Source organism: Platalea leucorodia, assembly GCF_965183815.1.
Source record: "Platalea leucorodia genome assembly, chromosome: 13".
NCBI lineage: Eukaryota > Metazoa > Chordata > Aves > Pelecaniformes > Threskiornithidae > Platalea > Platalea leucorodia.
Window position 1 is genome coordinate 14,723,676 of NC_138835.1, and position 25,908 is coordinate 14,749,583.

Consider the following 25,908-nt stretch of genomic DNA (forward strand, 5'->3'; position numbering starts at 1 on the left):
GAAGCTAATGACTGAGATGGGGAGTCCCAGAATAAGTGGATGTGCTGTGGCTTAATGCTCTGGAAATTGCCCAGAAACAAAGATGCAAGCAGGAAGGTATTAATGGAAACCTTTTATGTCAGAAGGAAATGATTCCTGGGATGGAGCAATCCAGCCAGCTTGTCTGGAGCAGAACAAAAGGCGGTAAGGTAAGACAGAGAGCTCCCGAGGGCAGGAGCCGTGTTTCGGTTCTGAACATCATGTTCCACGACCCCTCACGCCCCAAACAAACAATTCTCTCCTTTTATCAAACAGAGCTGCTGAAATTCTGCTTTTTGTATTCTCTCCCTCATTTTTCTGCTCTAATGGTGTTGGGTTTGTTTTGTTTGGGTGTTTTTTTTTTTTTTTTTTTTTTTTTTTTAAAAACAAAACCAGAAACTCCTTTCAGAGCAAACGGTGCCAGCAGCACGCACAGGCCCCATCTACGTGGGGATGGAACAGTTGCGTGGCTGCGATCGCATCGCGGGAAGCCCGCGCGTGAGCTAGGCCAGATGGTGCTAACTGGGAGTTACACTCCCCATATCCTTCCCTTCATGCATTCCGCAAATCTGCAAACGGGAACGGTAGGCGAGGGACAGAAAGACCTCGTTTTGTACCTATTATCTTTGGTAGGAGTTTTGCAAGTGATGCATATGGGAACAAATTCCAGGCAAATGGCACCTAAAACCCATCTAACTTCATGGGGCTTTGTAACCGGAGAGCAGGGACATAAGAGAAAACTTCAGTCTTTGTCGTGCTGGAGTAAAGATGAGGTTTTTAGCTGTAGTCCTTGAATCCTTGAATTGCGTGGCTGTTACACTGCTGAGACAGACCGCTTCTAGCTCTAGGTACATCAATTCGAAGACCCCAGCCAGAGGGGTTCCCTGCGTTCTGGAAGTCATCTTACCGTGGCAGCCAAGATTCAAGTTCATAAATCCGTGAGCTACTATTACCAAGCACGGTATAGGGGCAACTAAAAAAAAAAAAAAAAAATTAAAACGTGGTTGACTCCTGGAGCATTCAGTACAAGGGAAAAAGAAACACATCCTGACCCCAGAGCAGCAGAGGCTGCAGAAGTTCATGAATCCATTTGCCAGAGGAGGATGCGAGGCACCGCGGGAGGTCACCAAAAGACTCTGTGACTCAGACAATTTACTACAAACCAGCTTATTTTCATTTTTCACATGAATTTACTTCTCAATTCAACAGGTGTTAAGAACTCTTGGAACAATTTAACAGTCATATCACATCGCCTCAGAGTGATCCATATATATCTAGAAGTTTAAATTAACGCAAAGGCCTTGCCCTGTCACAAACATCGCTACAAAGGCATCCTAAATATGCAGTTGGACGTATGGAAAGAGCCAAAGCACGGACTAGCTCCCTTTGGCTCATCTGAGCTCTGCTGATCGCCACCGACATGGCAACGCCGTTAACTCTATCAGCAGCGACCAAATTAGCACCACCGAGACGATCAGGATCTCTGCAGTAGGATTCTTGGCATGCAGCTTGCTATCGCATTTTCTCCAGCTTTGCTAATTCTGATCCTTTACCCTGCACTCGCTGCGCTAACTGTGCGGCCTGGGGTGTAAAACCAATCACTGAAACAAGGTACTTTGTTTTTTACCATTAGGGTTCAATTAAAAAAAAAAAAAAAGTACAGGCAGGACTGTAATGGGAAGGGGAGCAGCCCTCAGTGACAGATAGCTGAAGTGTCTTAAGCCAGCTTTACTACTAGAGAAAAGATAATACTGAATAAAATCCTTCTTATCTTATCAGTGCTTTTACATTGTAAAAGAATTACAGAGCTTCGCAAACCCATTGCTTTTTTATTTATCTGCAAGTTCTTGCAGGAAGGAAACCCCCCCTCTCATGGGTGGGCTGCAGTCACCCACCGTGGGACGTGCTTTTACAGCATGGGCAACTGGGCATCACACCAGACCCCTTCTCTGCCAAAAGCATTCTAAAAATGTGAAAAAGGGGTTGGTTTCTCTGCTCTGTATCTCCGAAAACAGCCTTTGATGTACACTGTGCCTCCTCCCTCCTCTGCTATTTTATTTCCTTTTTAATCACTCCACATTTCTCTTTGTTACCATCATTAATACTTCTAATGCATTTCTTACAAGAACCAGGGTGAGATTGCCAGCTAGTGGAAATCAGCAGTGCCTGGGGCCGGGCCAATTCGCTTCAGCTCAGACACCCAGCACCAGTTACCACCTTCTCATTCGTATGAAGAAAAAGCCAGCGCTATTTCTTACTGTACCTCTCTTTGAAGCATATAAATAAGTATATGTGTATACGTATCTATATGTAATATACACACCGATGTACATGAAAGCTACTCTCTAGTGGAGAAATCCCAGTGTTTATTCCAGAGCATGATTTCTTTGAAAAACTAATGGCTTATTGTCTGCAGAATGTTCTTATTCCACTGAGGACGAAAAGTGCCTTGTAGAATGAAGTCTGAGAAAGCTGCAAAACTGCATTGGAAACGATAACATTAGATCACAAAGAAAATCCATTTTAACTCTCCAGGACGGTGGGGCTCCCGTTTGCACAACCTTTCCTGCGGGCAGAGGTGTCGGAGAGGTACTGCCTATAAATCCCCTTCCTCTGCGACGAGATGGCGCTTGTAACGAATCTTCCAAACGGACTGAACCTTCGCTGCAGTCACCAGGCAAGAGATGCTTTCTGCCTCTGGACAAACTTCACCAGACTGACTAATGGCACAGCTGGGTTCCTGGGAATAATTCAAACGGCTTCTTTATTGCTACGTGAGCAACAACTGAGGCATGCTTTAATAGCCACCAGCCTCTCGGGAAAGCCCACGTGGGCTTCTCACTGCAGGCGTTGGTGAAGCTGATGACCATACGTACTGTGCATCACCTGTTTTCCCTCCCCTCCTCCTATCTTTCCATTTATCACTAACATAACCACACCCTCACACCTCAAAAACCAACTCAATCACAGAAGTACTTTCACATTTGCCACCCTGGCCCCCGCTTTGCTCAGGTTTAGCCTCCCTGGCCCCCAGCACGCCTCCCTGTTCACGCTGCAGAACGGACGGGGAGCCTCTCGTATGCTCCGCTTGCAGAGCAAGCTTTTCTACAGGCTTTTGACTACTCATGCCCTCAATGGCCGGAGTAGTTCTGAACGAAAAACTGCGTATGTTCAATGACTGAAAAGCACAAAAGCACCGCTTCATGAACGCCTTGTATCTTTTTACTCGCCCTCTTCGTTACCTCTATGGGCCACTTACTTTCTAGAGCACCAGTCCATGAGGAGGTGCCGAGAAGGAAAGGGGCTGCGTGCCCTCTCGAGCCGTAACACGGTCGTATTCACCAGAGCAGAGGGTAATTCTGTGTACGTTCCTGAGGATGGTTATGCCTCACAACCCACTCTCGTTTCACCAGGAGGCTTTTGAAATTTAACAGGAGGAACCTCTGCAATTTGTCATCTGCAGGTTCACACCCTCGGTTGTATTTATTATTTAAAATAAACCCTAATGGATTAAAAATAATAATTAAAAACACCCATCTAAAGATCGCCCTGTCTGCCAGTCTTTTATGAATACTCTCCTTCTAGGGTTTATCTTCCCCTATCACATGCTTTGAAATAACTGAATTAGCAACATGCAGTGTTTTGCCATCCTCAGCAAGGTCAGCAAGTTAAGGAAAAATCTGAAATGATACCTGGCTCATAAAAATCACTCTCCTTCCCCATCTACTGTTTTACTCACTGTGGGCAGATTACATTTCCCCTAGGAGCTCATTAGTGCTGCTCTTTGCTCAGCATCAGGAAATCTTTTGGAGTTGTCTTTACTCCCAGCTGGTAAAAATGGCTTTTTTGCATCTTCTCCTGACTTACTGCCCACCACCCCCCAGTTCTGAAGCGGCATTTTTAGAAAGACAGAGCTTTTGGACCAAGAAACCCTGCCGTGCTTCTAACCTTGATGATGACGAATGAACCATCAAGTTACGTGAACCAAGTGTCCGGCTAAGGAGCAACGACAGACACCCTTACCAGACTAACGGGTTAAAACTAGGAACTCTTGTTCCTTGTCAGAGCAAACAAGGAATTATTACAGTTTTAATGTTGCGGTTGTAATTTCTGTTTTACAGAGGTCAAATATATAAAAGTAGAGGACACAAAGAAGTCTCCCTCGCCTTCGCTTTTAAAATGCCGCACGCCTGCTGGAGTGACGCAACACGCTGCTCCGCCTCCGTAATGCTTTCTTTTGTTCCACATTTCTGTTGGCTGATGTAGCATTAATGAAAAAAATCAGAAATCACTACAGCACCCTGGCTCCAAAGCCTGAACACCGTGAAATAAGCTAGCTTAGTTAAGCAGGTACGACGTATAAATCAAGGCGCAACGAAAAAGCACCGAATTTGGCGTGATCGAGTATATTACCGTCCAACTGCTGCACACAGTTCGGTTTCGGTAGACTACAATTCAGTATTTTGATTTAAAGGGAGATCTCAAAAAAGTTATGCCGCCACTTGCATGGGGACCGAAAAGGGTAAAATATTGCAACTTGCCAGTGGCTTAAGCCAGAAAACCTACTTTGGTATCTCAGAATCTAATACCGTCCCAGAAAGGGAGCCCTTACTGGTAACTGCTTCCTTCCTAACATCTCCCCGACAGCAAGCAGCCTCCGTCCTCGGCCACTTCAGGCTGCTACCCCTAGACACTGCTCTGCCTCGGAGCACTGAAAGGAAAGTACAAAATACCTCCTTTAAGGACTAAAGCATGCAATCTTTAAGCAGAACAGTTCCAAAGACCTATGCAACGGCACGGTTTTGTTATCTGTCCTACCCCGCACCTGCCTTCCAGGCTCTGTCCCATCTCAAACCCGAGCAGCAGGAACGGGAAGGATCACAGCTTTCCTGTATTCCAGAGCACCCGAAAGGCTTTGCACGAGTAAAACATCCGAACAGAGGTCTAGAAAGTTGACCAGGTAGTTGCACTTAACACATTTCTAATTTTTCATGCCAGATAGCGATAAATGCCACTGACGTATTTATGAAATAAGACTATTACAGGCCAAAACATCAAAATATCTTGCCCTTCCACAGAAGCGTTTTCGAGGGCTCCTGATAGCAGCTTATTTAAAAGTGGCCCAAAGCCTCTGCTGACAGTTTTTGAGGTTACAAAAGCACTGGTTTGTTACAGACCTCTGAAGGATTCTTCTCTCTAAAATTCAGACTATCTGTGCTCAAATAATTGTATTCTGTCAGCATTTTACGAATGCATATGAAACAAGATTTATGTTAGAAAAGGATTTCCATACATACCGATGGGGTAACAAAGCCGAATAGTCTCCATAAATCCCCAGACCTTCCACCATTCACTCTGTTGCCTGAATGTGCCGCTTATCCAGAAGTTTCACCCCAAAAGGGGTGAAAAGGAAGCCACTCTGCCAGCAAGTCTAAGGTCAGACTGGCCTGTGCAGAGCCTTTAACTGGGAAGTGAATCCCCAGCCAGGTGCAGACACTAATCTGCTTTGCTTCTTCGTTAGCCAAATGACACCCACCTGCCGCAACGTGCCCTCCGCAGCAGGCCGGGCACTTCCAGCACAGGGCTTTCAGTCGCCAGAACCAGCGCGTTCCGCTTCGCTGCGGTCAGTGTTTTCGGCTAACTAAAACCTGCTGCTACAGGAGAGCCAACCGCAGCACGAACGCTTCCTACAGCAGCGGGTTCTAACTTACGAGGGTTTACAGACCGCTGACTTGCAGGGGGCTGCAGAGCGCTCTCGCAGAGTTAGATGGTATCAATAATCGCCTTGCTGAAGTTACAACTTGTAGATCCACAAGAGCAGAGCACAGAAATCAAAGCTGGGCTGCAGTTTACAATAATGCCGTAAACGGGAACATAGCAGCGTAGCAATACTTTAATGGAGGGACTACACAGAGGATACGAATGATGAAAAAAGCTCCCTAATGATATACATATAGATAACTGATAAAGTTTACTTTCTTCCTATTCTCAGCCTGCAGAATGGAGGGGGGGGATCAAGAAGGTTGTTTGTGATATGGATTACTGCCCAATGCATCGCATTAATAATCTAAAAATACCTGGAGAACGCAGATTTGGCACAACAAGTATTTACACCTCTTTCACACTGTCTTAATTATTGAAACCACAGCAAAACGCCAGATCCCATCGATTTAGCAGCAGTTGGACAACATTAGAAATGCATTTGGTGAAGACTTTACCAACTGTCTGTTGTCATGGGAACATCCCAGGTAAAAATAATTTCTTGAATAACTTATAAACAGACAGATGGCATAAAACCTCCTACGCTCTCCAAATTAAAGGAGAATCAGTAAAAGACAGCGTAGGTGCCAGTTCTACGGTCCTGCGCGTTGAAGAAAGCACGTCTCCGAGGTCTTCCGCACGCTGTCACTCACTCACCTCGGGGACGCGAGCAGAAGGGAGATCAGGGACGTTACAGGAGGGAAGAAGATGATGCAGAAGTCAAGCCAGCGCTCTCTTTATGTAGGATTTCCCAAGGGATTACAAAGGTGCCCTGAAATTATGATCCTACTTAAAATAAGGAAATAAATCCAGGATCACACCAGGGAACAAAAGCTGTCCTTGGAATTCCTAAAGCCCTGCCCTGCTTATACTCTTGCTAGGAAATGAAAACTATTACAGATTCATCGCATCGCATATGCAACACATCACTGCATATGCAATACGCAAGTCAATTTTAAAGGATTTTCTTCCACAGAAGTTTTCCGAAGACAGGAAAGCTGTGAGATCAGTAACACTCACACACAAGGCAATCCCATTCACCCTAACGTTAGGTCAAAGCGCCAATACCTGTGAACTGGGAGGAGTACTGAGAACGATGGCAGCTATCGAACAGTCCCTCCGACTGAACCGCATTACTCGTGAAATCCAAGACCTCCCTCTGCCAAGGCACACCCCAGTTCAGTCATTTCAACATTTTGACTCGACCTCCTTACTTCTAAAACTAGGCTGCACAAGAGCTGTTTGCTCCCAAGGAACCGTGGAGGAGGCAGGCTACAGCCGAGGCGGTTACCCCAGGAAAAGCCCCAGCGACGCTCACACGACTCTTGGGCAGTATCACAAATTGCAATTAAAATCCTGCACTTTCCCCCAAATAGCGAACAGCTTTCTCCTAAAACGAGCAGATGCTGAGCACTGTTGTCAGAAAAAGCCAGAGCTTTTTCCAAGTGAAACAGATTGTTCAACATAAAGAATTCAAAGTAAGAAAGACACCAGGAGAAGGAGCGTTAGATCAAAGCACGCCTTCCCCCCATTAGATATTATTTGTGCTTCATTTTTGCATTTATCTGCTACTTTAAGTAAGCTTCCCTCGCTCCCCCAACTACTCTTCTCAACAGGTGTCCAAGAAAAGGGCAGTAACGTTACAACAGTTATTTTGCTTTTGATAGTTTTGTAGTATCTTTGCCTACAAGTTTTTTAATGCCCACATTTACTGGAATTTCCATCTTCCCTGGCCAAATAAGATCACTCATTATTAAAGAGGAAAAGCAAAGACACGTTCTGTCACAATTTGTCCGTGCTCTCTAATGCACTATGGTCAGTCTAATACTGAGAGATAAATACTACTCTTTTTCTCACTGAGATCTCACTAATATCTTTGAGTAAACCCATTAATATAACCAAGTTCTCCAAACAAAAATCAAATATTTTGTGAAGAAACACTCACATCTTTTACTATCAACAGGCCTTCAGAGGGTGAAAGGAAATAAAAAAAATTAGGGTTTTAAATTTGACATCCCCTATTTCCATTTCCCAAGAACGAGTAAGGTAAAAACCAAAGTCTATCCTTAATTTACGAGCACGTTGCGTTATGGCAGAGCAGTAATCTTGAACATGAATTCGTTTATTTTTGTCTGCCTGTTTCTGTCCTTACATCTCGGTGTAATTTAACTTGTTCATTTTCTCTACAAGCTCAAGTCACGTAAAACCATCCACAGCAACACATATAATCTCCATAAAGTACTCAGCACTGTTACTTTCGGTGTGACCACCTGCAAATGAACACAGTTTTTCCCCCTAACGCTGTAACGTTCCCAGGTTCAGAGCAGTACGATGTGCTGCCACCCCCGACCCGCAATCCAGCCAGAGAAACCATTTCACTTCACCCTGTAACCAGTACTCGGTGCTGCCTGCTACGTCTGGCTTTGGAGCGGAAGGCAGCAGGGATACTGTCAAACACTCACAAATTCTAAAAACATCAAACAAAAGCAACTCATTTAAGGAGGGAATTTAAGCACAAATGCCAGAAGCACACAGGCAAGTCCTTTTAGAACTATTACTTAGATTAAATAAAGAGTAAGACAGACCTGCGACATGACGTTATTTTACAACTGACACTGGAAGGATGCTGTTTCCCCCCTCATGGCATAATTTGAACACTGCAAAACAAAAATTGAGGTGTCTCTTTAAATTGAAATGACAGTTGATTAAAATTTAGAACGACCAGTAGTCTGCATTTCAGTTATCTTCGCACTGAACGTGGTCATAAGGAAAGCGATTTTACCCGCCGTTCGATTTTCTCCCCACTTTAGGTCAGAGAGGGCTGTACAAGCCAGCCACAGCGCTGCAGTAGCTGTAAGAAATCTCTGCATGCTGAAGCTGTTATGAATTTTTTCTGCTCCCCACAAAGCCAGACAGCCGGCCGAGACACATCAGAACGTTTCCTAACAATACAGCCAAACCAGTTTCAGCTAAAAGCTCTCAATTTCTTGTTTTTTTTGGGGGGTGTTTTTTGGATTTTTTAGAAATATTTACCTGAGGTCTACAGGTATATCACAGCAAAGATATTTCTTTTTTTTAGATCTGGGGGAAAAAAAAAAAAGTAAAACTTGTGTAACTAACTTTTCTCTTCAAGGTCCAGATGGAGCTGAATTCATTTTGGCTCTGGAATCCCCAGTTGCAAGTGTCCTGACATAACGACTGAGACTAGCAGCAGGTGCTTTTATTAGATGGTAACATGTTTATAAAATGCAGTACTGCTTCAAAAAGTCAGTTAAAAAAAAAAAAAAAATCATTACTGAAGTTGGAGTTGGGAAATACAGCCCACTGCTGTAAGAGGAACGGCTCAGAGCTTTACTTCTAGTTGCAAAGTTCTCTTCTCCTCCCGGTGACCCATGTCTGCCTCCTGACGGCTACAGGACAACTTCCAATTCCTTCTCCAGCTTCTCTACCATACAAGGAGAAAGGGAAGTACAAGTGACAGCCGCTGCGCGCGCGCGTTTCCTCTGAGGAACAGCAACATTCAGAGCAGCTCTGATCTCCTCTGCAGCGTCCTGCGAAACCCTTCTGCAATTATCAAGTACGCTGATAGCAAACATCTAAGTTAGTCAACCAAAACACTTCTCAAATCAGACTTAACTCACGAGTTGGCATAAAGGGTGATTACAACATCGGAAGAGAACTGAAAGTAGGGAAAAAAAAGAAAATGACATCAAACTTGCTAAATATGTATTGTTTATTAAGGCTTGTATTCTCCTAGAGGAAAAAGTTAATCTGATGCTGTCCATTACCCCTTACAGGCAGTAACAGTCCAGAGACAGAGTTATACGTTCTAAATACAAGTCTAAATGATACAGATTAAACTTTATTTAAATTGGAGGTCCTTTTGGAGTAAATAGTATTCAGAAGATACTTGCTTTCTAATATAATAAAAGATCCTCTACAATAAACACGTGCAGATTCAGTGTGCTAGAGCAGCGGACATGAGCACCATTTCCATGCTTAATTGGAACTCCAGTTGGTGACAGGTTCTCCGACGGTCCCCTCACTCCACAAAAACATGACAGCAAATTCAGTTTCTTAAAACAGGTTTTTTTACTCATCCAACAGAAAAAAATTAGACATACACACTGTCAATTTTAAACATCTGAGGCATAATCCATCATATTATCCATACTATTAGTTCCTACGTTAAAGCTCAGCATTATTGGTATAAAAACTTTAAATGGCATTAGGATTTGAGGGCTGGGAGGGAGTAATGAAGGGAAGGATTAAAAATGATCTGCAATTAACTAATAACACCTGAAAGCTGAAACAGGTTTAAACACATTGTCCAAAACTCCTGCAATGTTGATAGCATCACATTATTATTTAATTAAGCTACAAAAACCGTAAAGCAGAATTATGGCTGAGAGAAAGCATCTCGCTCACTCCCGGCAGGATATGGTATAACGAATGCACACTGAAGCACTGGTTAACAGAATGTGAAAGGGAAGTATTTTCCAGAGAAACAATTTCACTGACAATTTGATTTTCTACTAGACAGAAAAAACCAACATGGCGCGTTAGCAATTTTAAAAGTGTAATTGTACAGATAAATAAAGAGGCATAGCAGCTGCACAAAGTGATCAGAAATTTAGTTTTTTCATTTCAAAATTCTGAAGTGCAGTATCTTAAAAGTTTTTTAAATGACAAAAATCAATGCATGGTTTCTTACTTCCGCCATGAAGAAAAAGGGTTTGGGAGGAGGGTAAAGGAAGATTTGTGATGTATTCTCCATAATCTTTATATCTGGCTAGGAACATAATTTGTGCCAAAATAAAGTCTTTGGGAAGCATTGACGCTTTAGTATGCTCATGTATAGGTCCACATTAGGTTAATATAACTGTTTACCAACTTAAAAAAATAAAAAGACACACCTTTATTAATGATTTCTACAGAATTTTACATACAAAAAAAGATACAAATTAATGCAGACCCACTTGGGCAAAAATAAACTACAATGTACTTAAAGATGCGACAACTTAATTTCCCCTGCACGAGAAGATATATCGGAGCTGAAAGCTTTAGTTTGTCCTGATGCCAGGATACAGCACCAGTATACTTAAATTTTGTTTCTCATAGTCGAATTTAATATCAGTTCTAGTATATATATCAAACTGTATATGTTTATTCTTATTGTTTGTTTCGATTCTGACGTTCCTGCAAAGAGAAAAAAGTTAAAGGTTAAGAAAGATTTTAGTCAAATGAACAAGCAAAAAGTTTTTAGTAATATAACAGCACTAATGGGATCCCAATTATACACTTTGTTAAAATACTGCTGCTACATTCTATAAATATATTGTATATACCCGACAAGCCCAAGGACTTGATAAATACCAAGTGCAGCTTGAAGTGGAACAGCTGAACGAATACCTGCATGGTCACTTCAAACTGACAGCAGAGGAAGGTCACAATAAGGAAGGTACGGAATATCAACATTCCCAAGCAGAAACACGACCTGCAATATCCTACCTTCTGGATTATTTTAGCTACTGCAGTAGTAGCACAACGAATACAAGAGCAGAAAGGAGATAGCAGATTAGCAAACTCCACAGAACCGGTACAATTTTGAAGCACTCAAGTGACTTCAGAGTTTAGTCACATTCAATAAAAGTAGGATTTGAGCTCTCTAGAAAGTCTGTTCCTAACGCTCCCTATGCGGTCAGCTCTTCTGGGAGGCCCTGTGAAATACGTGACAAGTCAGGGAGCGGGGAAACATCATCAGGTGGAAGAAAAGTTATGTGCTTTTGCATGGTCTGATAAAAACCAGCACGGCTAGACCGAACAACCCAAGAATTTCTAAAAGCGTCCTAGTACAGAAGCCAGTAGGCTCTTTGAAGTTTCTCTCAAAAGTTTCTGCTAACCACAAACGCTGAAAACAGACAATCTAAGGAATACCTGCAGGCATCCCTCAACTGCTGTAAGTCTTCATCTAACTAACTTGTGCTCTCCCAGCGGTAAAAACAGTCATGCCTCTGCTCCGATTTAGAGCAGAGGCTCTGCACAGGGCTTACACGGACAAGCTGAGCAACGCAAGAACCAAAAAGGGGGGACTCCTTCAGTAATCGTTTCAGGTGCCCCGTAAGTTACAAAACGTGCAGGAGACAGCAAGGCAAGCTACATAAAATCTGCTGCTGTATCTTTAGGCCAGCACATGGTTCCAGCTAAGACACCATGGAGATTGAATAGGAAGGGTTCAGCCTTACTGTTTTCCGTTCCGTCCCAGTGGTGTTTACAACAGGCTGTATACTGCAGCACAGGCACGTAAAAACTCTCCTTTGTGTGCTGTACTTGAATGCGTGAATATGGCACCAAATCCTATTTCAAGCAAGAAGATTGCGAAATAGCCTAAGCATAAACAACAGTCAGCTCCTAAACTAACGCCTTCAGATTTTACCTGTTTTGTGGAATCTCTGTTTAAAATTAATCTCGGAATTGTTTCTGTTGCGATGTAAAGCTTATTTGCAAATACACCAAACATTATAAATGTAACAGTCTGCATTTGCTACTTCAGTTGGTCACAGCATAAAATCAGAAGTTTTTTTTAAATGGAATATATTGATTTCAGTCACCAGGCAGAATATTAATATTTCCATTTTCATAATAAAATTAAGTCAATGAAGTCTAGTATAAATTCTTAATCTCTGATTTAAGACAGGAGACAGCAAAATTGTTTTACCAAATCAACAAAACAGACCATATAAAGTGGTATAATTTTTTTTTTTTAAAATCTATATTCCTCCTATCTTTAACTGCTGACTTACAATGAGCTGTCAGTGAAAGTAATTTCTAAGCGGTAGAGTCTCAGAACATATCAGGTGTTGTATGTTCTTAATGCAAAGAACTTAGGGCTGCCTGACATTTCAAACAAAAGGTGGTTAGAAAGAATCTGAAACTGAATCATATCAACCCCATTTTCAGCCTTCCAAAAAAAGTGATTGTTCCATCCTACTTCCATTTCTAAGGTGGCAAATCCCCTTTACTCTGCTTCGCTGCCCTACCATGCTCATCGGCCCGTTCTTTCCCATTGCCACCTTACATAACTTACTTTTAGTTTTCTATGTAGTCATCCGCTGACCCTCATAATCCCACTTTCTTTAAAAGTCAAAGTCTTCCATTCTAATGGACTAGTCCCACATAACCAGAAGACAGGCTAGCACCTAAGACTTCTACCTGGTACCTAAAAAGGATGCTCATGGCATTCAGAGACTCAGCTCAGGCTTTATAATTCAGCAAAAAGTGCTATTTATTGAGCAAGTTATTAAGCAGTTCCTCCTACCTTGCTGCTTGCTTTCTCTCTCAACTCTAATTCGAGTTTTCCTTTTACAAAGTGTCTGAAACCATATAAACTGATGGGGAGGAAACTGATGCAACAACTCTTCATGCTCTTGACAATGGCTGCTTTTTAGAAGCTCTAACTCTCCAATTCTCTTCCTTACTGCTATTTAGCACTACCGCAAGCAAGAACAAGCAGTTTTGTAAACAACTAACAAAGCTTTGTTCATTTTGGTTCTGAAGATCCATCCGGAGCCTTCATAGTTTCCCTTCTCCAGGGGAATTCTCAGATATCTCACGGGGGAGCTCCTGCTGCATACTTCTCCTTCGTGACATTAATACGGATAGTCTTCAGACACAGGAGAAACAGGTTTTCACAAAACCTGCAGCAGCTTCCATTTTAGAGACACTCATCCCTGTCAAACTTCTGTTCCCTTCATCTCAGTCTGAAGTAGCTGTCAACCTTCCTACTAAACTTTATTCGTTAAGACCAGTGGGATGAAAGCATTCATCTTCTGACACAAAAATCTAAGTGTTATCTTTATATGCGGAAACACAATTAGTATTAATCTTCAAATAGAAATGGTTTTTTTTAACTAGTTTTGGAGGAAGGACAATATTCCATCCTTAAAAGTTCTGCGTCAATGAATGCGTTCACAGAAAGCACACTGAAAGGAAATACTTACACAGTGCTAGAAGAAAATGAGTATTTCTAAGTGCCAATATGCACTAGCTAACACTTTGCAATATTTAATCACCCAAAAGGAGAAACGGTAACCTTGGTGATTCAGGAGCTTTCTGAGATAAGACTACTCAGCTCTTCCAGCGCAACACCAAGGTGCAGACCTTGGAATAGCCAAGTGCCTTGACAGAGACGAGAGGTGACAGCACAGCAGTCCAGCAGAGTAACTACAACCACCTAGTTAAATACAGATCTATGAAGGCAAACTGCTGACAATAGATCAACCCACCTGTCCTACCACGAGATGCAAATAAAAATACCAAAATCTGCAACAAGTTTGTTTTCTTTACCAGCTTTTGAACTTTGGAAGGCAATTTTGTTAAGACTATGCAAGCATATTTCTAGGGAATGTTAATAACTAATGCCACATTATACTGCATTTTCTTTTTAAGGATGTTCTTTCACCCACGTTGCAACTTTTTTTATGTTTTAAGAGCATGAGCTTTCATCACAGAAGCTGCTCTCTTTTAGTGGCCCTGGAAACTGCCTGAGAAATGCTCAGAGGGTCAGGGAAGATTTCGTACCTCTCACTTTCTTGCCGTTTCATTCCAGACACCAATATCCTTCTATCGCTCCTTTCCCAGGTTCTGGGTCACCAGACTGGGCTTAAATAGTTTATTACTATGGCAAATCAAAAGCTGGACTTACGTCCCAGCACGAACAAATCCTCCCTTGGTTCTAGATAATGACACAGTCCTTGAGCAGTGCTGCTAACACTGATGAATCTTTGGCACTTCAGTGAATTTCATCCAGCGTTACACCTGCCCAATCCACACTTGATGATTTGGTGTTAACAGAGAGCTTCCTAGATCAGTTAAACTCAGAGAGCACACAGTGGAGCTTCCTCTGCACGCATTCGTTACGGAAACACTGGCTAGCAACAAACTGTAACTATCTAAAGAACACAACTGAAATGCTAGTGGCTTGCATTGTAAAGATTACATGAAGTTATTCTTCCCTACTAAATATTTATGTATAAATGAAAAAGCATTCAAGCCCTCCATGGAGAGATTTTTAAGAATTCTGGCCCTTTGTAATCACAACAGTGGTGAAATGGAAGCACAAAATTTCAACAAGTAATTTTACTGCTAAACAGAGTATAATGAATAAAAACACATAGCAACTTGAAAATCAGTTAAGATGGTACATATACAGACAACCATCTGAAAATGTCAATTAGGTCATAAGATACCTTAACTGGCAATAAGGGTCTTCAAAAATTATTGTCATAGGAAGGTTAACTTTCCGTAACAGGAAGGCTTCAACTTCAATAGCACAAACTTCCCAACAATAAGAAGTGTACATATCCCACAAAGAAACCCTTCTAGTAATCAGCTGGACTTCTAAAGTCCATTTAGTCAATGAAGGGGAAAATACTAACTTTCCAGACAATAGTTTTATAGAATGCAACCCAACAAGCAGTATCCTATTTTTCATTCCCTCACTGTTCATCTGCTTTACCTCTCTAGCACTATCATATTCCTCAGTGTACTTCAGTTGTCTGTATATTGTCCTATTTTCTAAGCTATTTGGAGGAACCTAAGAAATGTTAAATTAGACTTCAGAGTTTATTTTCTGAATGCGTCATACAAACTAGAGCCTCAGTTTTGAATGAGGGAAAAAAAATGCATTATTTTGAAAAACTGATCCTGTTATACAGCAGTGACTTCAGTAAGAATATTGTATCAGTACGTGAACTGAACGTGGGAAATAGCTGTGTATATGAAAACAACCCAAAGCGAGATCAGCCCAACAGTTGAACATCAGCCCCCTGAGCTACAACAAAGCAAAGGAAGTTCGGCGTTCAGCACGCCGCCATCTGGATCTCCCTCAGGCCAGTAAGTTAACTGTTCAAGACGACTGGATCTCCTATCACTTTCCCAGTACTCTCACTCCTCAAACACGCACACTGTTCTCCCCACCAGACTGGGCAGCAAATCACAGGGAGACTCAGCATTAAAAAAACCAAAACAATCACCCCCCTACACTGTAAACACTGGACAAAGGAACCCTGGCCTCCTGACCTATTCAAGATTCTCACTACATAAGGGAACACCTCTCTTCAAGATACAGGTTGCATTAAATATTGAATTGCTAATTGTCTACTGAAGGAACGAAGTGTTGAAGTAAAGGCTTTTCGGTTTTAGCTTGTGGAACCCCACAGGGAGTACACAAGAAAAACTTCAAATCTTAAGCTCTCCTTCCCTGCCGTGTTATGTATGCTATGCACATCGTATCTGATGGCTAGGAAAAGTTGAGCTAAAAAGTTCTTAAGACACTGATCTCCTTTTCTCTCATCATTTAATAAGGGTACACTCCATGAAGACAGTTTGAAGCAATTTTATCTGCACTTTTAAATGCCAATAAAACCTTTAAAATGGCAACTTCAATTTAAGCTCCAGGAATATGCATTAAGTCTGTGCTTCAAAAACATTTTGAAGCAAGTGTGAGCTGCGCTAAACTAGCCTGTCAAATAAATGCTTTATTTGAAACGCTATTCAACCAAGTCTATGAAACACCATCAATATCAAGCAACTTTTAGTGTTACTTAGCTAGTAACTACACATCCCAGCACCTATTAGTTTGTCACTCCGTTACTTCTCGACTGTCTAATTAAAGGCATTCTTGAAACTGAGGTCATGGGATGGATAGGGACAGATGTCTCTTGCGGTGGACTTAGAGCCATGAAAGCGTATGTAAGTTTTTACTACACTTCCCCAGTTACTGCCCACATTTCTCTTGCTGCATCTTCACTCAAAACTTCTTTTCAAGAATTAGTAGACAGATTAGACCTGAGAGCTGAAAACCTTTATTTACCCAAATAATAATACATGTGACTTCAGCAGCAGAAATGCAATCTTTCTAGCACTATTCAGCAATTTTATGCAACTCTTTCTTTTCCAGAGAGATCAACTGAAGAAAGAAGATCAAGCTTCTTGCTCTTAAAGGTGATGTACAAATTGCAAATGCCAGCACAGGTATCAATTTTGATAGCGCAGTTCCAGCCAAGCAGTGGGAAAACACCTCATATGTATAAAGCAAAAAACTTAAGTGGCAGTCATTGGCAGAATCCAATTCTGAAACAGAAACTAATTTCTAGTTTATTAACGATTTTAAGACAAAAAAATAAATCAAACTCCAAACAACTGGACATAATGTCCTTTACCTGCATTATTGCTTAACTTTCTGCTTTGAAACCCATTAGCTATGGAATTGTCACAGACAAATAAGCATTGGTTTGTTTTTTGTGTTGCTAAACACACATAAAACCATCAAGCTGAGATGTATTAAAAACATTTTGAATTCCTACTTACATTTTTTCCACCATAGCAGCCTTCACATTTCATTTTCCCCATATCTGTGTATAAAATAAATTTTTTAATAAGTTTACCTTCCGCACCACCTCCTCCTCTTCTTGGCGCTTTTCATAATGAGAAAAGTCATCAAAGATGGAGGTCGTGTGCTTGTAAGTAGCAATAATTTTAAGCACTTGTTTTGCTTTTTCTAAGGGCACCTCCTGTGTATCACGGGAGTTTGTAACAGGCTTGTTGTCATTGTTCTCCAGCCTGATGTGTCGGAGCTGGTTGTTGGGCACATCCTTCACAAAGATCCACTTGACATCAAATTTCCCCTTCCACTTGTCCTGAGACCAGACACCTGCGCTGGTGCCATAGTCCACAGGTGATTTCATCTCTGCTACTCCACAGAAGTGTCCACTGCCATTGACGCTGAATAGCAAGTAGACTGGACCCTTGCTATTCATGGACCGAAAAGCACTGTCCAGGCGTTTGTTGCCATGTTCCGTACTACACCAAATAGAATACTTAATGGAACGATGAATATCATCCTCGGAATAGCTCTTTATTATGAACACACGTCCATTTTTAAGGTTCCATTCAAAATCTTTAGGGTTATAGCTGTGAGCAGCTTTCAGTTTTTCAAGGACAGGATGGGAATCGCCAGTTGGAACGGGGTTAGGCTGGGTACTGCCAGCTGAGCTGCTGTCGTTACCAGTTCCTCCACTTTGGCCAAAAGCTGCGTTTCTGTTGCGAGGAGCTACCCAGCGATTTTGGGGTGGCTGCTGAGGGGTCTGATACTGCGGCTGAGTCAATGGAGGAGGTTGAGTTGGAATAGGCTGAACAATTTGTTGCTGTGGCTGTGGTACAGACTGAGGAGAAGGTATCTGTTGGGGGGCAGGAACTTTTGCCACAGGACCCTTATTGTCCCAAGTACCTATGTCCATATTATGCTTTATAGGGGGAGGAGGCAACGCTCCTCCAATTACAGGTCCAGTTTTTGTTTTCATTTTAGGCTGTGGTTTTGCAGGCTTGCTAGCTATAGCAGCCCAAGAAGTCGGTTTAGACACTGGCAAGTTTACATTAGATCCACCATTACCAGAGAGGGCACCTGTCATCCCGGCGCTGTTGACAACAGAACCTACTGTTTTCACTGCAGAAGTGGTAACATCTCCACCAATCTTCAGTCCAACCATTCCCTGTTCAATACTGTTCATTCCAGGAGCTTTATTTAATGTATCATTATGAAATCCTGTTTGTCCATCCACAATGGTACCTCCCAGGGAACTAGGCGGGTAGCTGTAACTGCTCCCATATGCTGAACTTTGAGTCTGCTGTCCTTGGGATCCGCTTGTTCCCCAAGCTGAGAAGGCAGGATTTTCAGGGAAGAAGTTAAACCGGTGTTGGTAGATATTATTTCCCAGACCCCCAGGCTGTCCAAAAACAGCATCGTGCATAAAATGATGATCTCCATTACTGAGCTGTCCATAGGTGGTGAGATACGGGATAGGAGGATCTCCTCCTGTAGACCATGGTGCTTCACTGAGAGAATAGGGGAACCCAATAGATGGTGGATAATAACTGGACAGATAAGGATCAGTCATTGATGGATAGCTACTGTTCTGTTAAAGAGAAAAAAAAGGTAACTTCAGATATAAAAAACCCCCTTCATTTATAAATAGCCACAACACTGTTCATCACCAAATAGAAAAGAACAACAGAGACAAGGTAATTTAATTTCTAATTTCAGATCTTAGTTCACACTCCGAAAAAGATCCAGGGCTAAAATGCAGTATCTGGGGAATTATAATACATCCCAGGACTAGTGGCTCACAATGAGGTTAGTACTTGAGATTTTGAAACCATGTAAACTTATTTACATTACTAAGGGTATTTCATGGCTTCTTCTAGAATTATTTAATCTACCAATACCCCAAAATGTTTCAAGGAACTTATATAACAATATATTTTGTGTCTCACAGAACTAAGGATATTTAGTATTTCTGGATCGCTACCCGGGAGAAGTTTTAGATGAAATTACTTTAATATGGCAGCACGTATAAGAGAATATATGACTAGTCCTCATTATGGATCTGTTTTGAGGGTCAACAGTCCCCAACAAGCAAAACATACCTGAAGCGGTAAAACATGCAAAGGCTACTTCTGACATAGGACCGCAGTGAGATCACACGCTAAGAAGCGTGCCAAGTTTGCTGTAAGTAGACCTAACAACTACAAACTGAAATTAAGGTGACTGGTATATCAGAGACAAATATATGCAAACATGGCACGTGACATAAGCCATCCAAACTGTTTGAGAAAGACCTTATTCGGCCTTTTGCAAGTCTCTTCCTCCCTCAGTAGTAAAGTTACAAATGTGCAAGACTGTTTCTGACTGTCCTTCCAAACGGGCCATCTTTTCCACTCTATGAAAGGAGAGACTGACTGGTTATAAACCAGCAGATCCCCTTTGAAATTGCAGTGTTTCCTCCCTTTCAATGGCTTCTTAGACCAAGCTGAGAAGCCTTTCCTTCCACTCTAATCTGCTGACATCTGATTTTGAAGCATTCCGTATGTTTGTCATATTCAACAATGCAAAAGAACAAATACAGAATATTCTAAAATAGGTTTTACTCCTCTTTAAATAAACTTGAAGCATAGATATTGGAGACCTTCCAAACTGACACTCTGACTGTAATTACCAGCGAGGGGGAGGGAAGGTCAACATCTCCTGTTAATGAGTCAGACAGTAGCTGGCCTTTCCTTACTCATGGAGAAAGATTATTTTAAAAAGAGGAACTAAGATTTCATTCAAACTGTAAGATTTCAAACTTGAGAAAAAAATTATATCTGCAAAATCCGCAAAACTGCACTGGAACTTCAGTCATTTTTCTAAAAATCGGATTATTTCTCAGCTCATTCAAAAAATGAAGTAAAAAAAAAACCAACTCCTTGCTGAAGGTAAGCATAATACCCAACTGATACGCGGAGTCATTTGTATTGCTCATTTTTAAATTACTCCCTTCCATGACACCCCAAAGCCGGAGTAATTCAATATCCTTACTTTCCATATACGGAATGATACTATAAAACACCTCCAAGACTTACACACAGTACTGCAACCACTTCTGAGATTTAAACAACCTAAATCCAGTGTTATTGATTCAAAAGAAATAATCTCTGCTGCTGTTCATGCTGCCTTTATTTACATGCAAATACACATAAAAAGTTCTTCGAGGATACTTATGTTCATATATTCTACAGATTTAGAATTTAAGACCAAAAAGAATAAGCCTAGAGAAAGCAGGTGTTTTGTCCTAAAATACTCCTGCTAAAGGATTCTAGACAATTCCCGAGACTGTCACCTCCTGTCACGCAGCCTGTAAAGTTTCCACAAGGATTCTAACAAGATTAAAGGAAAGTTTCAGCAGACATCCTTACAAAACATTCAATCTGTTTTGACTGGCTTTATGCCAGAGTGTGTAAAAGAAACCCTGACAGGAGTCCTTCACAGCAGTACATTTATTTCAATAAACTTATCCTTGACCTTTCTGCACCCTTCCATATTTTTTAATTAATTAAAAAAAAAAAAGCCTCAACCACTCTGTTAATTAGGAAAGGAATCCTTCTTTCTCCCAAAGTATGCTGCTTACTAGTAATTGCCTGGCACTTATGGACAATCTTTTGGTTCTGGATGACATTACATGGGGGAGGGATGCCTTTCCTGCTTTGAGTACAACTTTGTATATGAATACTCCACTCAGTTCTCTTTAAAAGTACTTTTAGCATGCTTTATAACAAAAAGCTATCGCATCTCAGATTTGATCTGTATTAACGACTGCTACTTGGATACTAGAACCTCTATGGAAAGAAAGAAGGCACCACTACTTAGGAGCAGTTTTCAACAGAAAGATGGAAGTCATTTATATTTTATTTGATTATATAACATACTCAATACTCATTTTAAAGAGTAATTTGTACTTTTTAAAAAATGAAACTACATTTGATCTTTGATGTCAAATACATTGTTGTATCAGCTGGGGTTTTAATTTCTTAAAGTATTTTAAAATATCCAGTTGGTTTCAAATCTGGTTTTGTAAGTCACTTATATTTTACAGTAATTTTAAAGGGCTGAATAAATCTGACTGAATAACTAGATAATAAGGCTTTGTTCGGAAACATGGTTGCCTTCAGTACAAAACCTCAGAGTCCTAATTAATGCTACTGTCACTTTGCACTTAAAATTGTAAGACGACCCACACAATTGTTTCTTGCAGCATGCCAGTTTCTCACTGCAGCATAAATAAATCGGTCAATGGAGCTACACTTCCATATAAGAAAACTTTATTAGAATTATGGAAATTCTAGCAGTCATAGCAATTTGTCCATTTAAACCTAATAACTGGGCTTGTTGGCAGCTAAGATTAATTTCCTAGAATTAAACTATAATAGATGGTTCTACATTTTTTCTGTATGAAGTCTACTGCTCAGTATATTTCACATTAGAAAATACATATCTTGGTCTTGAGTAACTAAAAATTGCATACAAATGTGATGAAGTAGAACTTAAAAAAATAGAGAAAGGTGAAAACCTCAATTTCTTTCAAAACTAATTTTGCATTAAAAAAAGAATATTTTACCTCCTTTTTCCACAAATTTCCTGCTTTTATCCCTGCTACAGTACATTAATCCCAGAGAAGAGGAGCTTGGGAGCCAGAACCTACACAGTGCAGAGCTCAGAAGACAATTCATGTTGTCATACATACACTTGTCCTGACGTCCGCAGTGGTGTGTCTTGATGGCTTCCAGGATGGAAACGGGCTCAAGTATATCTACATTGTGCTAAAGTTTGCACCCTTCCCAAAAGCTGCTATGATCCAAAACAAACTTGCAACATAGCTCCATCTATCTGACTGCCCTAACAAAAATGTTTAACGGAAACTGTTTGCTCTAGCGTTCAACATTAAATCACAATTCCCACAAACGTAACAGAACAGCACATTATATGCTACCTTTTTTTTAGCATGTAGAATAATTTTCGGTTGCAAGTTCAGTGATGTCACTAATATTAACAGTGGCACCTATCTGCTTCAGGCCGAATTATAAATTTCCCTTTTAAAACATAACACTTAGCCTTTCTGCCAAGAAATAACAATGTACCTCAGTAGGTCTCTCTCTGAAACGGTATATTTGTGAAAGAAAACTTTTTGCATCTCCAGTTTCCATACACTTTGTTCACTTTAAAGATTTGAATGTTAAGTAAAAAGTTACTTAGAAAAAGAAAAGACATTTTCAATTATAATGGTATTTAAGTAATGGATGTTGATTTAACATACATTATAATGAATTGGATTATACTGAGAGTTTACATTACAGTGCCTTACTCTTAAAATAACACATTTTTAATACTTAAGATATTTCAGAGGACATGTAAGAAGAACAATATTAGCTGAAGTGTAAAAAGCAAGTGGGACAGCTCTACAAGCTATCCAGAAAGCATCAAAACCAGATTTCAACTACGCTAGTTTCTAGAATTACACAAATTATACAAATCAGGAGAGCCCAAAAGCAAAACCTTCAGACTCCCACAGGCAACTCATCTACCAAAGAACTGTAAGATCAAAGACTCTGTCACAGTCCAACTGTACCAACAACCTGCAATTTGAGGAGCAATCAGCAGATACTAGTTGGAGCATTAACTTCATTTTCACTTGTGGCCATCTGGACATGCAGAGTAATATTAGCTTTGTGCGCACAAACGCTAGTTGTATTACCAAGTAACACAATATGCTAGTCATTTCTTTTTCCATTTCTATGTCAGGAATTTGCTCCCTCAACACAATCCTACGAATTGAGTACCAACAGCATGCCTAAGGAAAAAAAAAAAAAGCTAAGTTAAAAATACACTAACCTGATTTGACTGCCCAGAAAGGTAAGGTTCAAAATCGTTGTCGTGAACTGTATCCTTCTGATGTAACGAACCATTTTGTACTAGAAGAAAAAGGTTACAACATATCATAATACTGCTCAGCAGCGCTTCAGTAAAGCGTTCTACCCTATGTTATTTTATGAAAATCTGTACTTCTTCTTCAAAGCATGAAGACTCATAAAAAGACCAAGGGATGACACTTTTCCCCCAAACGGTTTCTCTTTATATTACTGCTTATGAAACTAAATTTGAGTAAATTTAAAAAATAAAAAAAAAATTCTAGTCAAAAGTGAATAGACAACTCACAGGAATTACATCTGAACAAAACCATAATTATTGACAAGAATTTTGTGAAAAATATTGGGAAACAACATCTATTGTTCTGGTCCATAATTAGACCTCTCAGAAACTAATTCACAGTTCTCCCAGCATGCGTTATTCACTGCTTGCTTAAGTTAAGGTGGCTAAAATAAGATGAGGTGAGGTTACATTTAGTTATGAAATAATGACCGCTAAGTGCCTTGATATCCTGACATTTTCAGGAAAATTTAAGCCTCAACTTTTTCATGTGTAACAGGGAGATAACTGCCATAATCAAAGGCCTACTTAAGCATAAAATAATGCATGAAAAGCATTCAAAATCCATTCCTGAAAGATATACAAAACCGAAACTGTTATTAGGTCACTTCAAGTAATTTCATTTGTTTACTTTAAATTTAAGAAAACAAGGTCAAACACCTTATGTGATAGTTGCTTTATTTACCTATTTCACAGAACAGCTAAACTAAACATAAGGCTACACCAAATAGGATGTTTAGCAAACAAGTCTGGGAATTTACCAGAATATTTCTGCAAAGTTTGTCAGGGAGAGTAAAGGTAAAAGAATATTTACAAACATAGGAAATAGTGTCAAACTTTCTGTAACTAGAAATAGCAAACATAGGAATTAGTGTCAGACTTTGTGTAACTATAAGTAGCTGGACTTTTAAGGCAGGTTAAGTTATATTAAAAAGCAGTTATGAGTTGAATATTGTTAGTTTCTAAGCCTAAACAGTTACATGCTTGTTAGCAACCAAAGCAATAATCAAGGTATTTTCTTAGACGACTTTTTATTAAATTTAATTTCAAATGAAACACAGAAGTTACTATAAAAAGCTTATTATCTCATCAGAAGTTAATTATTTAAGTAATTTTAAATGAAAAATAGTTAAGTTTGTAGGCTTATATATGACAGCTAGAACATATACCAGACAACAGCAGACCAGCAACGCAATGTACTCATATAGCAGGAAGAGACTATGCAAAAGTATGTAAAAATACATATTGAATAGGCATATCCTTGTGACTTTATGTAGAAATTTTCTTTATTTTAAGGAAATGAAGAGCATTATTACGTTTAGTACTAACAGACAGTCCTTCCCACTGTAACCTCAGTAGCATTAAGTGGGATGCAAGCAAGCTTGTATGAATAACGGTTTATGTTGTTTTTGAAACAAAGCACGACTTCCTTTGTTCCTGACATTATCCATACGGACTAAGAGCAATACCTTTCTGCTCACCTACAGGTACCTGCATAGCTCAGCTGTTACAGTAACAATTTAATCGACCAGATCTCAGCATGATCCTCACCTTTATTATCCTGTCCTTTCGGTCTCTAGGAAGAGATGGCATATGGTACGGTAAAGGAAAAGGAGAAAAAAAAAAAAGAGAGGGGAAATAAAAAAGTTAGTTTTAGAAACAAAGCTTATATTGTCACTGCAAAACACACAGCTTTTGAGGAGGGATAAGAGGCTCATAAAAATGGCTAACAACTTATCAGGGCTTGTTTAAACTGGGGTTGAGGAGCGCGTTTCACGCATCATTCAGCACTGGCCTTACTTAGAAATGGCCACGGCTCTCGAAAGGCAGTGGGAACGTGCTGTGCCCACGGGGGAAGTTAACCAGAAAGATTAACCTTCAAAGAAGCCGGGAGGGGGAGGAAAAGCCTCTCCCGGGCCAGAGGCAGGCACCGGCCTGCAGGGGAAACCCCCCGCCCGCGGCTGGGGAGGCGCAGGCCCCGCGCTCCGCTTCGCCGCTTACCTGAGGGTCAACGCTTGTGGCAGACATAATTCATGTACAGGGCCGCCGTGGTTCAGCAGAGAGGGCCGGCGGAGAAGGCAGGGCCGCTCGGCGCGGAGCTCCGGGGCCTGGCGGAGGGGCGGCGGCGCCTCTCCCCTCAGGCGGCGGCCGGGGAGGGGAAGGGGCCGGGGCCGAGGGGGAGGGAAAGGGGCCGCTGGCGCGCGCGCCGCCGTTCGGCGTCTCCTCAGGGCGCCCAGGGGACCGTAGGCCGGCGCCGGACCCGCGCCTCGCCTCGCCCTGCCGGCCCCGTCTCTTCACATGCCCCCCCGCCCCGGGCCGCGCCGCCCGGGCCTGCCCGCCGCCGTCGGGGCCGCAGCGAGGGACGGAACCGGAGCCTCCAACTCCAATGGCGGCGGGCGCCGGGCTGCGGTGACGTCAACGCCGAGCGCGCGCGGGGCACGCCGGGAAAGCACGGCCGGGCGCGGGCGGCGGGGAGGCGCGCGGAGCGTGAGCGCGTGCGCGGGCGGGCGGCGGGGCCCGGTCCCCGCTCCCCTCACGGCCCCTCGCCCCCCTCGCCCCGCCGCTGCCGGGCCGCGTACCGGCCCCGTACCGGCCCCTTGCCGGCCCCTTGCCGGCCCCTTGCCCCTGGGCTCGGCCCTGCAGGCTCACGCGTGGCCCGCGGCGCTGAGGGAGGCCGGTCTCCCCTCACAGCGGCCCGCAGGCGGCGCGGAGCCGGCCCTTGGGCCCGCGGTGGCTGCGGCTGGGATCCTCTGGCAGAGGGTGACAACCAG

At 41.8% G+C, this 25,908-nt stretch overlaps 1 protein-coding gene across 3 annotated transcripts; it reads right to left on the bottom strand.

The window, feature by feature from the left end:
* Positions 1 to 9,493: 9,493 nt before the first annotated feature.
* Positions 9,494 to 25,490, bottom strand: YTHDF1 (YTH N6-methyladenosine RNA binding protein F1). 3 transcript variants are annotated; one of them, XM_082326274.1, is made up of 6 exons: positions 25,139 to 25,490; positions 24,689 to 24,713; positions 23,042 to 23,121; positions 17,226 to 18,752; positions 12,024 to 12,135; positions 9,494 to 10,977 (listed from the first exon to the last, which is right to left on the bottom strand). In XM_082326274.1, the coding sequence occupies exons 1-6, from the start codon at positions 25,163 to 25,165 to the stop codon at positions 10,880 to 10,882; spliced, it is 1,869 nt and encodes a 622-aa protein (XP_082182400.1). In that variant the 5' UTR covers positions 25,166 to 25,490; the 3' UTR covers positions 9,494 to 10,879. The 3 variants fall into 3 exon arrangements, with proteins under 3 accessions (XP_082182400.1, XP_082182402.1, XP_082182401.1); XM_082326276.1 differs by lacking the exon at positions 12,024 to 12,135 and having other exon boundaries at positions 25,139 to 25,488; XM_082326275.1 differs by lacking the exon at positions 12,024 to 12,135 and having other exon boundaries at positions 10,889 to 10,977; positions 17,149 to 18,752; positions 25,139 to 25,489.
* Positions 25,491 to 25,908: the final 418 nt, after the last annotated feature.

Coding starts and splice junctions, on each gene's coding strand:
- YTHDF1 (XM_082326274.1), bottom strand. CDS start 25,165: ATGTCTGCCACAAGCGTTGACCCTCAG. Junction 24,714..25,138: donor CCACAAGCGTTGACCCTCAG/GTAAGCGGCGAA, acceptor ATCTCTTCCTAG/AGACCGAAAGGACAGGATAA. Junction 18,753..23,041: donor TTTCTGGGCAGTCAAATCAG/GTTAGTGTATTT, acceptor TCTCTTTAACAG/AACAGTAGCTATCCATCAAT.